This window comes from Penicillium digitatum, chromosome 3, assembly GCF_016767815.1.
Source record: "Penicillium digitatum chromosome 3, complete sequence".
NCBI lineage: Eukaryota > Fungi > Ascomycota > Eurotiomycetes > Eurotiales > Aspergillaceae > Penicillium > Penicillium digitatum.
The window spans coordinates 210866-225231 of NC_089386.1; the positions used below are offsets into that span (position 1 = coordinate 210866).

General features: G+C 48.3%; 7 protein-coding genes across 7 annotated transcripts; 4 read left to right on the forward strand and 3 right to left on the reverse strand.

The window, feature by feature from the left end:
- Positions 1–1335: 1335 nt before the first annotated feature.
- Pdw03_7646 (RNA polymerase Rpb2, domain 7) lies at positions 1336–2475 on the forward strand (the record flags this gene model as incomplete). Its single annotated transcript, XM_066101726.1, has 3 exons — positions 1336–1718; positions 1894–2146; positions 2212–2475. The coding sequence occupies 3 exons, from the start codon at positions 1336–1338 to the stop codon at positions 2473–2475; spliced, it is 900 nt and encodes a 299-aa protein (XP_065956809.1).
- A 700-nt stretch (positions 2476–3175) lies between these two features.
- Positions 3176–3976, reverse strand: Pdw03_7647 (alcohol dehydrogenase, putative; the record flags this gene model as incomplete). The annotated part of the gene is made up of 1 exon (XM_014677314.2): positions 3176–3976. One exon carries the CDS (start codon positions 3974–3976, stop codon positions 3176–3178), a length of 801 nt encoding a protein of 266 aa, XP_014532800.2.
- A 354-nt stretch (positions 3977–4330) lies between these two features.
- Positions 4331–5896, reverse strand: Pdw03_7648 (monooxygenase, putative; the record flags this gene model as incomplete). The annotated part of the gene is made up of 5 exons (XM_014677315.1): positions 4331–4387; positions 4434–4761; positions 4809–4955; positions 5006–5144; positions 5191–5896. 5 exons carry the CDS (start codon positions 5894–5896, stop codon positions 4331–4333), a joined length of 1377 nt encoding a protein of 458 aa, XP_014532801.1.
- Positions 5897–6147: 251 nt separating this feature from the next.
- Pdw03_7649 (Pentachlorophenol 4-monooxygenase, putative) lies at positions 6148–7104 on the forward strand (the record flags this gene model as incomplete). The annotated part of the gene is made up of 4 exons (XM_066101727.1): positions 6148–6156; positions 6204–6785; positions 6838–6894; positions 6946–7104. 4 exons carry the CDS (start codon positions 6148–6150, stop codon positions 7102–7104), a joined length of 807 nt encoding a protein of 268 aa, XP_065956810.1.
- A 112-nt stretch (positions 7105–7216) lies between these two features.
- On the forward strand, positions 7217–9246 carry Pdw03_7650 (Pentachlorophenol 4-monooxygenase, putative; the record flags this gene model as incomplete). The annotated part of the gene is made up of 5 exons (XM_014677316.2): positions 7217–7317; positions 7367–7541; positions 7592–7955; positions 8003–8313; positions 8374–9246. The coding sequence occupies 5 exons, from the start codon at positions 7217–7219 to the stop codon at positions 9244–9246; spliced, it is 1824 nt and encodes a 607-aa protein (XP_014532802.2).
- Positions 9247–10000: 754 nt separating this feature from the next.
- Positions 10001–11270, forward strand: Pdw03_7651 (12-oxophytodienoate reductase opr, putative; the record flags this gene model as incomplete). The annotated part of the gene is made up of 3 exons (XM_014677317.1): positions 10001–10219; positions 10279–10609; positions 10663–11270. 3 exons carry the CDS (start codon positions 10001–10003, stop codon positions 11268–11270), a joined length of 1158 nt encoding a protein of 385 aa, XP_014532803.1.
- An 82-nt stretch (positions 11271–11352) lies between these two features.
- Pdw03_7652 (Major facilitator superfamily domain, general substrate transporter) lies at positions 11353–13904 on the reverse strand (the record flags this gene model as incomplete). Its single annotated transcript, XM_014677318.2, has 3 exons — positions 11353–13205; positions 13257–13682; positions 13730–13904. The coding sequence occupies 3 exons, from the start codon at positions 13902–13904 to the stop codon at positions 11353–11355; spliced, it is 2454 nt and encodes an 817-aa protein (XP_014532804.2).
- Between the last annotated feature and the right edge of the window lie 462 nt (positions 13905–14366).

Here is a 14366-nt window from a genome sequence, read left to right on the forward strand (position 1 = left end):
TTTCGCAGAGACAGATCAAATAACACTCTGCCTTTCGATGGGTGGTTTATGAAAAATGAATACGACGGGATTCGAAGGCGCTCGTGGCCTTGTATATTTGGAGATAAGAAAAGTTCTGCTGGAAGATCTAGACGAGCACCACTGTAGAGAATTAGCGTACTTCGCATGCCTAAAAATTGAAATTCAAGAAAAACCGAGGGAATGAATGTACCAATCAATCAAGGAAACGGAGACGGTTTGCGCTGACACCGGAAACCCCAGAATGGGGTGAAGTTCCGATCCCATACTTCTGCAGCTTAATGAATCTTCATAGATACTTCGGGTAAGTTAAAGACAAGGGATTGCCCAAAGGTGGTGATAATGCGATGCCAAGAAGGTTAGAGCGCATTACGCATATGTGATGTTGTAGTCAAATAGCTTATTGCGTCACGTAATCGATTTTTGATGTCATGATATGCGCGACTCGATCATAGAATGCTCCCGTTGTTAAAAATTTCGTTTATAAGATGAGATCTAGTTTCTTCATAGAGGCCTTGTCATTGGAGAAGAAACCGGAAAACTTCACCGTCCCACTTCAATTAATTGACGATTGAAGCTTAGGTGGTATGATTTAATGGAGTTTGAGTACTCCAATATAAATGTAGATGTTAAGATACGCCTACAGGCGGACGGTAGAGATCTGCAAAAGATTCTTACTCTTGCCTAAAGATGATCTTGTTGATGCCGGTTGAATGACTGAATACCAAATTTTAGATAGCAGAACATGTTTCTGTGATATACAATTTATACTGAGTTAAAAGAAAATGATGAACACAGTTAACATCAAAGGAGACCTAAAACAAGAACTCGGATGTGGTTCCGAGCACCGTTGAATAGTTTATAAGTTGTCGGTCCATGTGGCCTTGATAGTCTTTCTGATATTCATTTGAGTCTTTTTAGAAGTCGTCTTTAGAAGTCCTTACAGATATTTCTGCCTAAAAAGTCTCGTGGCCAGCATATAATCTTTGATGTAGTTCCATGGATGAGTATTTCCTATCTTTTGTACCCCATTTTCGGCACTTTAAAGATGGAAGACGATTAGGAGAGTGTGAGAGGAATCAGATTCACCACATACACACAGATAAAGGCATGTCTTTACAAAGGAGGAAGGGGGGGGGGGGGAACTTAGGCACCACATGCCTTATCTGGGTATTGAGTCAGCGTGTATTACACTTCGCCTGGTCACTGTTCATTGTCCATTGTCTATCACACTCGTAATCAATCGCACGAATTTTCAACTCTGCAACCAATATCGATTTTAACATTTTGCTTTCACTATACCGCCGTCTAATCAGAATGCCTGCTAGCTTCTCCACGCTAAGGCGTCGTGAGCGCCAATGGGCCGCTACCTACTTACAGGCCCGCAGTAAAGTCATTACCGCTATCGATGTGATTTACAAGCGAGTCGAAATCTACAGCTCCGCCCAAATTGACCCGGCCTCCTACAAATCTCTTGGCATTGATTGTCAATTGCTTGAGCTAGATGATGATGGGAAACACCTCCAGCCCTCAAACTCCGATCCCTCAGCTCCGATTTTCTTTGAGCCTCGAGGGGTAACGTGGGTGGCCCCCGTTCGTATTACCGACGTCGAATGCGAGGAAGAATTCAAGGAAATCACTGACGGATGGGAGAGCGCCAAAGATGATCCACTAGTTCAGAGCTTTCATTCCCAGGTTTGGTTTGTCTATCTGGGGTTGGAGCGGATGTTTTTCCAATTCCGCCGAGAGTTCTACCCCAAAGGAGATGACAGAGTGCCACCTAACCTTAGGCAAATATCGAAATGGGTAAAGAGGCAAGAGATCTAACCGACAGGCTTTACAAAACTCTTGGTATACTAACGAATGCTTTTATAGTGGGTCCATAATACCATCTATTTTCGCCGAGAGATTTTACTCGGCTATCTGGTGCTCGATGCGATGGTTGCCGGTATCTGCCTTTGTGCCAAAGAAACTTCTATATCCTGCAGGAAAACCGCATACTTTAATCGTCATTTTGATTGAAGATGAACCCGGCGAGGAGCTATTCCGCGCAGAAGTGATGATCCTTGCCGCAGCTATGATTACACGTCTCGAGGGAGAGGAATGTTTGGAATATAACACTATTCCTGTAAGTATGGATTAAGGACCTGTTTATTCTTCTTGAAAGATAACATCTCTTTTTGAAAAATCTAGGTCATGGCCATCACGATTTTCGGACGAATGCAGGCTCGAGTGCTCGAAGCTCATTCCAACCAGCAAGAACTAGTCGTCAAGAAAACCCAGCTTCTAGATTTCTCGACCAACGAAGTCGCTAACAAGAATATGGACATTCTGCTTGGATTTATGGCTGGTGACCTGGTCGGAGATCCTAGAGGACCCACAGTTCCTATGGATACATCAACGGTCGGTTTGAGCTACATATTTGATAGACTTGGCAAGCACGCTGACCACAAGTAGACTTTATCGAAAGTAGAGAAGATGGACGCGGCGAAAGGAGGAGCCCTCCAGAGAATGTTCCGGAAAATACGCCCACGAGCCAGGGCAGACACAGAGTTAGAACAGTCGGAGGGAGTTACCAGGTAATCGAATTTCCCAAGGGGCCCTTTTTTTTCTTCTGCCACGGTGCCAGGGGGTTGATTAAGCAGCTACTTCGGGTCCTAAGTCACATGGCAAGATCCAAAGACAGCTAGCTATTCTATAACCGACCTTAGCCTCTAGTTGAAAGATCAATAAAAGTTTATTCGAAATTGATTTCATCCGCCAAAAGGCCCTGGCACCATCTATAAGATGAAGATAGAGACTGAAGAAAGTAATTCCAACAGTTGGTTTGCACTTCGTAAAGTAGACAATGAGCAAGGCCAGTGAGTTCAGGCTACTGGCTTGACAATGGAGATGGCTGCGAGAACAATCCTACCGAACTCATGCATATCCTTAGCTGATCCTGTGTGGAAGGGGCCGAATGTTCTCATGACGAGGAACGCGTCAGTATCTCTTCCATTGCTCAAGTAGTCTTCATAACTACTCCTCGAAGGGCACAAAGGTGATGAAGAGCTCATGCCGGTCTTGTGAAATCAATAGGAAGCTAGAAGACAAGTGCAACTAGTTAGTCAAATTTTTTGAAAGCCACTGATAAGAGATCGAATATCTAATAACTGACTTACTGCCCGTTGAAGTGGGCCATCTGCCCATGGCAGCTCATCAACCACCCCGCGACTTCACAGGCCTCTTGCATGAGGATGGTTTCGGTTTTTATCCAGAAGACTCTCTTCTTTACTTCTACGATGGCGAAGATATCCATTGTTCTCTTAGACCGTAACGCACCATCCGTAAACGCGTTGACCTTGGCCTGGTTGAATTGACTCACAAAGTGCACACGGTTTAGGATCCACTCTAGCTTAGAGTAGGTTAAGTGAGAGATATTTTGAAGAAGGATGATGGCAGCGGCATTCGGTGTTGCTTCATCCTCGGCATCTGGGAGCTGGCCCATTTGCTCATCGTCACGAACACCGCAGACCGTCATTGTTTGTTCCTGTAATCTTCTCACGGTGGAGAAAGACCCTGGCCATTTATCGCTGGTCTCCCAGATATCGTCAATTGAATCCTGGGTGTCGAGAAGACGTAGGTATCGGGACCATTCCGCCGAGGCAGCGAGGACGTCTGCAGCTGCGTCTAAGGCTTGATTGGTGAACCCAAATCGGTGGGATTTTTCCTTGAAAGACGTGGCACGGGACATTGGGGGCGAGTACGAGCGGATCATCGCATATTGGGCCTCGGTGGCCTCCGAGGCGGACGTAACCCAGTCAGCTGGGATGGTGTGGATTGTTTTCCATCTCAAACCTGTTTTGCGGGAAACTAAATCATTCCAATCCTCCTCATCTGCTGGGATATAGAAATCATCAATTTGAGCGAGTTGGGCAGCAGTTGGCTGTTTCTGGGCTTGGGTCTGACTGGGAGCCATCGTGAAGATTTGTACCGATGTGGAACGAACCAGTGGCGTGCTCCTTCTGGTCACTTTGTAGTGTTCTGATATTGTCTTCCTTGTTCTCAAATTATTCAAATTGCGTGTCAAGCTGGCTATGTTGAGAATTCTAGGTAGGTTGGTGTCTACCAGTGAAACGTAGGGGAGAAGACACGGACATAACAAAAGCCATGGGGCCGCTGCCCCCTGTTCAACATAGAACCTTTCCCGTCTCTTCCCTCTCCTTGTTCTTCATCCTATTCACATAGCTACCTCGGCCTGAATATTACAACGCCTGTTGTTCAATGCACCGCTACATCTCGTTTAGTGATGTGGAGAATTGGGAATATCAAATTACAGTCTCGACTCAACAACGCTAGTTCTAATTGATTTACCCCACCGACGATTGACCTAGCAATAATCAGTTAAGTCCAGAGCTGGAGAAGCGGGTACTTACGTCTGTGATATGATTATATCCCAACAATTTGGGTGCTAAACCTGGGTCCCGCCAAGCCAACGCTTCTCCCTCGGGCGTAGGGACCATCTGCATCTTTCGATCTCGTTCCTGCTGCTCGGCACCATCATGGAGGTGGTAGAGATATTGCTGGATATTTCCTCGCTCGACAATCATCTTTGTTCGTTGCTTACGACATTCCTGGAAGACGGTAAGGGCATGTTGCTTGGCTGCCAGGAACTCGGCCGAGCTTTTGGAGATGCTGGGGCGGCTCGGGAGTCTGGAGAGGCATTCGCCTAGAACTGCTCCATCCTCAAAGGACATTCCCGCACTGCGGACTTTAGATAATTTCGACTGGTAGAAACAAGGCAATCCTACCCAGAGGCCAAATATGGCAATGTAGCGTGGACTGCATCGCCCAACATTACAAACGCGCCCGAGGGATGAATCCAGTCAAAATCTCCAAAGCGAATGCAAAGACGCCATTTCTGGACTGACTCGCAGAGCTTCAAGAGTTTGGGGATCCTATTACAGTCAGCTACCGATGTAACCTTCTATGGAGATGCAGAAGATACCGAGGGTCCCAGTCTTTGAACAACGCGCACATCTCTTCCACATTCCCTTCGATCGTTGATGCCAAAGACTCTTCTGGAATATCGTCTGGGACCAAAAGCACCATATTGAATAACTCCCCGCCACGAAGCACATAGTTCACTATAGAATTAGTAGTGGAAACCGAATCATGAAAATAAGTACGTACCTGCATGAGCATCCGGACCCAGCCAGTAGTTGACCTGGGGATCTGTTACCATTTCTGCAAGATCAGGATCCTTCTTCATTTCCTCTGTCGATAACAGCAAACGGTATGCGAGATCGCCAGTCTTGACCGGTGGGTCGACTCGACCCAGCAATCCCTCCGTCAATTTTCCAAACACCCCATCAGCTCCAACAACAAGATCTCCAGTCCATAGTCTCCCATCCACTGCAGTAGCAGTAGCTGTGGTACCATCTTTGCTCACAGTGACATCCGCCACACGCGCATTGCAGATGATATTAACTCCCAACTCGAGCGCCCTCTCAACCAAACATTGTTGCAAGTCCGCGCGATGGAAGTCACGATACCAAGTGCCAGGATAGTCACTCTCCGATGCGTGAAAGTCCAACGACGAAATAGGATTTCCCTTCCATCCAAGGAAATTGCAAACCCGAGGGATGGTCATGTGTGGTGTCAAGGCCTTTGCGAGACCCCAATGCTGAAGTACACGCGAGCTGTTGGGCAGGATCTGGATACCTGCACCGACCTCTTTGATTTCCCGTGTTGCCTCGAGGATCTGGACTTGATGCCCAGCGAGCGCACAACTGATCGCAGACCCGAGACCTGCAAGGCCTGCGCCGACAATGAGGATATTGAGTTGACATGACGGAGAGCGGATTTCTCGCTCTTTGATGGGAATCTGGGGTGCCATTGTGATATTGTGATGGGTGTATTTCAATTGTTGAATACCGTCCGGTGTACTGTGAGACAGGACTACTTATGATAGATAGGCACATCAGATATGGACCCTTCGTCATTACTCGACTATCCTCCAACGTTGGACAAAGATGGGGGTTAGCTTAGGCCAGTTATGCCGCCATCCGATAGCTTAAAAGGCAGGAATGTCTGAGGGGAAAGAGCATCGCTACACAGCAAGAATACCGTATTGATCTACACTACGAAATGTCAAAAGTAAGTCTTGCTACTTTTGACTCAATGATCCCAGCTAACTGAGAAAGTTTTCTCTGAAAGGGCGCACGGCACTGGTGACGGGTGGTGCTCGGGGCTGCGGGCTAGCCTTTGCGCGGGGACTCGCCGAAGAAGGCGCTGATGTAGCAGTATTTGATGTTGCTTCACCAGAGGAAGGATTCCATGCTATTGAGAAGGATTATGGTGTCCGAACCGCGTATTACAAGTGGGTCGATTGTACATTTGAAGGGACCATAGTTAACAACAGCAGAGTCGACGTCTCATCTCAGGAATCTTTGCAAGAAGGCTTCGCCAGCTTCCAGAAAGATTTCAACAATGCCCTGGATATCTGCGTTCCATGCGCTGGTATTAATCGCCACCTTCCATTCTTAGAGTTTACCTACAAAGATCACCAGGATCTACTGTCTATCAACGTACTCGGACTTTACTTTACTGCCCAGCTCGCAGCCAAGCAAATGATTGCGAACAAGACAAAGCACGGCAGCATCGTGTTGGTTGCCAGTATGGCGAGCCATATTGCTGTACGCAGCCAGCTATGCTCGGCTTATTGTGGCACAAAGGGAGCAGTCAGATCAATGTGTCCGGCGATCGCGAAAGAGGTGGCCGAATACGTAAGTTTATCGCAATTTATTCTGAACCGAGGAGACTCATTCTATATGCCAGGGTATTCGAGTCAATTCCATTTCTCCGGGATTCGTGCGAACAGAAATGACGGCCTCAGTGAGTCCCCATCCAGGCGAAGAAGTACCTGGAGCATGCGCTAATTGCTAGTTCCCCCATCTCCTCGACGGATGGAAATCCGAAGCCATGAATGGCCGCATTGCCGAACCAGAAGATATCATGGGGGCGTGTGTATTCCTCGCAAGCGACGCAAGTTCGTACATAACCGGGTCGGACATTGTCGTGGACGGTGGGGTGACACGATGGTGATAACACCTATAATGAAGAGTGGGGGTTTCCCCCCCGCAACGTTGATTTGAATAAATAGAGAAGATAGAAACGAATCAAGGAACATGGGTCAATCCAGAAACTGAATTTCATCATGTCACCGAGTGCAGACCACGAAGGCTACAGAATTGGCCCTGTCGATGCTTCCACTACTGTTGTGGTGGTGGGCGCGGGACCCTCGGGGTTGATGCTAGCGTATGTCAAATCCTCTTCTTCAATTGAGGGAATCCTAAAAGCTTTGAAGGTGTAATCTCGTTCGCTTTGGAATCGCCGTGGTGATTCTAGATGATCGTCCCGACAAGACATCCACGGGCAAGGCCGATGGAATGCAACCCAAGACCATCGAGACCTTCAGACAACTTGGGCTTGCAGATCCATTGCTGAAGAATGGAGCTCGAGTCTACGATATTTCCTTCTGGGTATGCTTCGATTCAAGTGTTGCTACTGGGTCTGACTAACGAAGTGCCAGGAATCAACAGCCAAGGAGTCCCTTAAGCGCACAGATCGCAAACCCCACTACCCCGAGCACGTCGGTGCCTCCGATCCATACATTTTGTTAGCTCATCAGGGGATGGTGGAAGAGGTCATGATTGATGATATGGAGGCACGGGGTGTGTTCGTCACGCGCAATAGCAAATTCGTGTCATGTTCGCGGGTGGATGGAACGAGCCAACTAGATATTGTGTATGAGGATGTTACTACGAATACGCCTCACAAGATCAGAGCGCAATATCTGGTTGGATGCGACGGAGCTCGATCGAAGGTTCGATCGTTTATCCCGGATGCTGAGCTCGAGGGAGAATTAACAAACGCGGCGTGGGGAGTGCTAGATGGTCGGTTTCCCCCACTCTATGAGGAGAAACTGCAGCTGACTAAATAGGTGTGATCGATACGGATTTCCCTGATCTATGGAGTAAAGTTGCGGTACGGTCTCATTTTGCTGGCTCGATCTTGTGGATTCCGCGCGAGAGAGGCATGACTCGATTATACGTCGAGTTAAGCTCGACTGACGGGGAGCGGGTTGAAAAGACAAAGGCTACAGCTGACTATGTCATGAGCTGCGCCAGGGAGGCAATGCATCCATTCAAGCTAGAGTGGAACACTGTGGAATGGTTCGGAACATATGTTGTGGGCCAACGGGTTGCGAAACGCTTTATGGACTCGGACGCACAGATCTTTATTGCAGGTGATGTATGTTTGATTGATTTCAGCCCGTATGGGATATGTGACACTCATCCTAACAGATCATAGGCCGGCCACTGTCATTCGGCTCTTGCAGCTCAGGGTGCCAACACAAGTATGCACGACAGCTTCAATCTCGCCTGGAAGCTCAATCTCTTGGTCCGAGGACTGGCAAAACCATCCTTACTCAAGACCTACGAAGACGAACGGCAAAAGATAGCATACGACCTGATCAATTTCGATGTAGAGCACTGCAAAGCGTTTGCAGCAGGCGATGAAGAACTGGTTAAGAACTTCGACGACAATATTCGATTCATATCTGGTATTGGAGCCGAATATGCTCCAGGAATGTTGACGCAACTGCCAGCCACCACATCGCGTCTTCAACCTGGAATGCTTCAACTCCCAGCTAAAGTAACTCGCTATATCGACGCTAATCCGGTAAACATTGAGTTGGATATTCCTTTGCTGGGTCAATTCAAGATCTATCTTTTCTTGCCTGATGTTCGCCACTCGGGGACAGCACTGGACAATGTTTGCCAACAGTTGCAATCTCTTCTTGCTGATATCAGTGTGAGAGCCTATCAGTCATATGGGAAACAACCAAGGGGAGATTGTACCACAGATGGATTTATCCAGACTCAACGCTACACGGGTGTCTCCAATGTTTTTACTTTTGCGATGGTTACGCGGTCTGCTCGGCCTGAGTTTGAGATTGCTGATCTACCGGAGATACTACAGACTAGTCGCTGGACTTTGTATCTCGACAATCTTGGAGGGCCAAGCTGTACAGAGAAGTGGTTTGGAGGTTTGAACCGGGGGAAGATTGGGATCGTTGTTGTGAGGCCTGACGGATATGTTGGGGCTATTGACACTTGGGATGTCGAACAAGTGGGTGTCATAGGGCCGTGGGTGCAGGATTATTTCTCTTTCATGGTGTGAATTTATTAGATTATTTCATTGGATATGTGTTTTCAAAATACTCATATCCATTCCATACCTCTGACATGGCAACTCACTAGAATCATGCCTTCTTAATAATCTGACTGTTGATCCTATTTGGACGAATTGGATGTTTTAGCAGTTCTAATAAGAGCCATCGCATCGTTCCTATTCAAAATATTTTCTGCCTGATTCATTAAACAACGTGAACACCTTGAACGCTGAGAAATTTACTTCGAGAGTGAGGTTAAGATATTGACGATTTAGTCTTTTAGTTGTATATGTTGAACGAAATACAGCGTACTTTTCCACTAGACCATAACAAAAACCAAGGTTCCTGTTTATGGCCTAGGGAGGCCGTATTTTGAGGTTTGACAGTATACTGCATTCTCAACACAAATACTACCACACCTATACAATAAAGAGTGCACAATTATTGATTAAATCTTGTACTCACAATCGACAGGATATTCATCTCAAAAGGGAAGTGGAGACGAATGCTCCAAGGTGGGGGGGGGAGCTTAATAGTGGGGGGGGGGGCTAATCTGCTTTCTAGATTGCCCACCCTCAACCATCAAGCCTCATCCCACTATTCGAGCAAATCAACGATCCCACCTTCACCGCAGAATCCAAGAATGGAAACTTCAAGATTGGAAACTCCAAGAATGGCGCAAAACTGCCCCTCCAATATATATATGTATCTCCCTAGCAAAAGCCAAAATGGGCGAATCACAAAACCCATATATCCTTGCAAATGGGTTCAATCGCAATCACTGATCCTTTGTTCGAGTCCGTCCGTCTGGGCGCCCTGACTCTCAAGCACCGCGTTATTTTGGCACCATTGACGCGCATGAGAGCGGGCAAGGAGTCTGAGGGTGTGTATGTTCCCAGTGAGCTCAATGTCGAGTACTATTCGCAGCGAGCTTCGGAGGGGGGGTTGATGTTGACCGAGGCTACTCCAATTAGTAGACATGTTTGTGGATTTTCTTCCGACCGAGGAGTTTGATTGGGTTATGAAACTAACAGCCACAGGCCGCTGGATACCCAGGAGTCCCTGGAATCTTTACGTCTTCCCAGATTGCTGGCTGGAAGAAGGTTACCGATGCCGTGCACACTAAAGGGGGTTATATATACTGTCAATTGTGGCATGTTGGCCGTGCCACGGTTTCTTCCCTGATTGAAGGAAAGGAGGTTCTTGGAGCCAGTGAGATTCCGCTCGCCGGAAATGCACTTGATGGATCTGAATACGCAGCGTCGCCACCCCGTGCTATGACTGTTGAGGAAATCCAAGATACAGTGAAAGAGTTTGCGGCAGCAGCAAAGCGAGCCCGCGATGCAGGATTTGATGGAGTAGAGGTTCACGGTAAGATTGATTCCTTTTCCTTTTTTTTTTATGTGCTGTGGCTAATAAACCAGGTGCCAATGGCTATCTCCTTGACCAATTCCTCCACGACAACGTCAATACCCGCACCGACGAATACGGCGGCAGCATTGAAAAGCGTTCTCGCATCATCCTCGAAGTCCTGAAAGCCGTCAGCGCCGAGATCGGAGCCAACCGCGTCGGCATCCGCCTGTCACCATACAATTATTTCCAGGATACACGGGATTCAAACCCCAACGAAAATTGGCTTTCGCTGTGTTCGCAGATCGCTGGACTGTCCGAGGAATCACGCCCTGCTTACGTGCACATGGTCGAGCCCCGTTTCGACGAAGTTATGGATGAAGCAGCCAAGATTGAGTCCCTGCCTTCGGATAAACCGTCACTGGATGTTTTCCGGCCGATTTTGAAGAAATCAGGAATCTCTCTGCTGGCTGCTGGAAGCTTTAACGCTGAGAATGCGGGCCCTAAGCTTGCAACTGGTGGAGCGGATGCGGTTGTATTTGGTCGTTATTTCATCTCGAACCCTGATCTGCCCCGTCGGTTGAAGGAGGGTTTGCCTCTGACTCCTTACGATCGCACGACATTTTATGGTGCCGATCCTGTTGAGAAGGGATATACGGATTACACTTTCTATGGTAAATAGATACAGACATAGATAGACCGCGTTTGCTCCGATCAACGTGTCGGATAAGATAAAACTAGATGTTGACTATCAAATGCAAAACCTATGATGACAACCTCATCAAAACTTTCATAGCATCGTGAACAACGGCCCATCGGACTGTCGCTAGTTGTTTAGCCATTGCCGCTGCCAAAGGGCGAGGACAGTATTTGCCCGATAAAACCGCTAGCTCGGGTAAGCTGGGAGAATTGGTTAACATCACGATCAATGAAGATAGATCGGTGTTGATCCGGTTCTCATCAGAGGTGAGATTCGGTCCACGATGGAAAACCCAACAGGCCAGTGTGCAAAGATACAAACACCAGGGGAAATGGAAGGAATCTGCCTGATCCCAGTCATGAAGACTCAACACCGCGTCTTGGAGTAACGATGCCGCTTGTTGTGCAGTTGTACAGGCTGGCCCGGATTCCTCCTGTAGCCATCTGGTGATATTCCGCAGCGACCGTGCCTGATCAGCTTCAGTGACGGTACGTCCAAGGATCTGACTGGCCCCGGCGACAATCTGCAAATCGAGGACCTCGATATTCAACGCGAGATACGCTGCATGGTAAAGAGCATACCCGGAGATCTTGAGCCCTGTAAACTGTCGAGGACTGGCAGTCCGAGCGAGTTTTATAGCAAGACAATCGGCATCGAAGTCTACTTTCCACAAATCATAGGACCGACCCATGCGCGGCGTCCAAGCCCCGACACGCTCGGGGGTCTCCGACCGTAGGGTTGTTTGATCGCGACGTTTCAAATCCGCAGATACAGACATCAACCCGTGCAGCACAACGATCCGGGAAAAGACATTCAGATCTCGCGGTCGCGCAACAGCTGCCGGCGTGATGTATCCTTTCAAAACCGTAAGGAATGGTCGGTTCTCTTCCCGAAAGGCGTGCTGTGACCACTCTCGTGCAGAGGATGCATCCCAGGCTGCAGAACCACAGGGCAAGGCAGATCTAATCTCAAACGCAGACATACACAGTGACTGCGAGAATAGCACGGCATGCTGTGTATCCCACATGAAGCAATGTATAGCGACCCTCTTACGTTGCTCTTCCTCCATAGCCCGTCGCCACATTTGATCCAGATCCCCTGATTGATTCACGCCCGACAAGTCGCGTATGCCACAGCAGTTGCTGCGCCTGATCATTTTGATCAAGACGCAGTGAAATAGCTGCGCGCGCTCGCGTTGTTTGGGGCCTGCTCTCATCTTGCCAAAACAATCGATCAGAAGCATGGTCTGTAAGACCCACAGGTCAGCTTGCGGTGAGAAATCCGAATGACAGAGCAGCTGGCTTCGCAGAACATCGTGGACTTCCACTGCCAGTTGGTGGGCCTCGCGCGTGCTGTATGTTGCACCCATGAATAGAATCGAGGCGAGGAACACCGGGGGCGCCTTATTCGGGTTGAAGGTACACTGGTGGATCAGAGGGTATGCCGTGTTGAAACGACCGAAGAACATGTCGCAATAAGCCTGGAGAGCAGGGAGTGTCAGAAGCGGCGAATCCAGTACCGTGGGATGTCCATCGATGCTTGTTGGATGTGCCTGTGACACGATTGCCAGAATCTGCCTTCTCGCCTCCTCGGATATTCTCGGTAGATTCGTTGGAGGATTCGGATCTAGTGTCGTCGCACCAGACATCCAGTCCAGGTCTGGGAAACTGGGTAATGCAGAGGAGTTAGTTTCCCCTAATGCTTCGCCTCTATCCATGATTGATGCCATGAGCAAGGCCGATGGGCCATCGTATTTATCTATTAATTCTGTGGGATGGGAATCGAGTCTTTCTAAAATCGGGACTGCATCGAATCCGAGAGGGAGATTGAATTGATGAAAAGCATCGTCCAGCGAGGAAACGTCGAAGAGCCAGTTGTAATTGGATATGGCTGCAAATGGAAGATTGAAATCCGTCGCTACTGAAATTAGCAAATGAATGATTAGTGAACACGTCGTGTCATCCATACCGGTGTCCATTCCAAAGTAATCGCCAATCCCGTCCAACTCCACACCAAAAGACCCATCTGCTGCATCAAATTGTCCAGCCATTGGCTCAAAATGCTGCTCAAAAGAACCAGCTGGAACCAACGAGGCCAGGAAAGGATCTGTATCATCCATTGAGATTGACGTTGGACCAGTGCCTGAGCCAGGTGGGGACAATGGGACACCATCATCAAAGTACTCTTCCTCATCTCGTAAGTCCGGTATCTGACTGGAACCATTGACCGAGATCGAAGATTTCGCTGCAGCGGCTGTTCTCAACTCTCGCTGTGAAGGACGCACAATAATCGAACCATCCTCAGCTCTTCTAGTCCTCTTTCGCGTCTTCAACGTCCCCTGTCCGGGTCCTCCAGCTTCGAGATCCCGTTTCTCGTGTCGCTCCATATGTCGCGCTGCACCTATCAGTATCTTTTCATAGATTAGAACCAGCATATCCCACCTAACAAATCTGAGCGTTGAAAGTGAACAGAACAACGCTCGCAGGTATGCCCATTTTGTGCCTGCTCGTGGTTGAGCGCATGGCGACGTAGGTGCTCCGCACGCGTGAAGCTCTTGCTACAGCCTGGGTGTAGGCAGGGGTGTTTTTCCGGAGTTTTCATGGTCCAGTTGCCCATGTGCGAAAGTAGGTCTGGCTGCCTACTTCAATGTCTTTGACGGTGATTTACTCGGAACCAACCCCGAGGTCTACTGATAAGAATGCGGGGACGCGATCAAGTTAATGGCTGATTGGTATGATTTCAACGAGATGGGCAAAGCTCTTATCGGGAGGATTTAGTGCCACTGGATATTTTAGCCACTAAGAGCTCTGGAATTGGCTCACCAAGGCGGGGGCCATAGCGGGAGTTGGGGGTGTTCTCCGAATGTCGCAGGGGACATGGTGTGATTCTGTAATTGTAATGGTTGAATGCTCAAACTAGACCAGCAATAGTGCAGTTTACGAAAGTCGACTGCCGCCAGTGTGTCAGTAAATGTTTTGCCAGCAGTGCTACTTGAGGTCTACGTATTTTTTTGTGCAAATTCGTTGCATGAACATCGTGCTAAGGATCTGTAGAACTTGTAGAACTTCAGTCGAATTC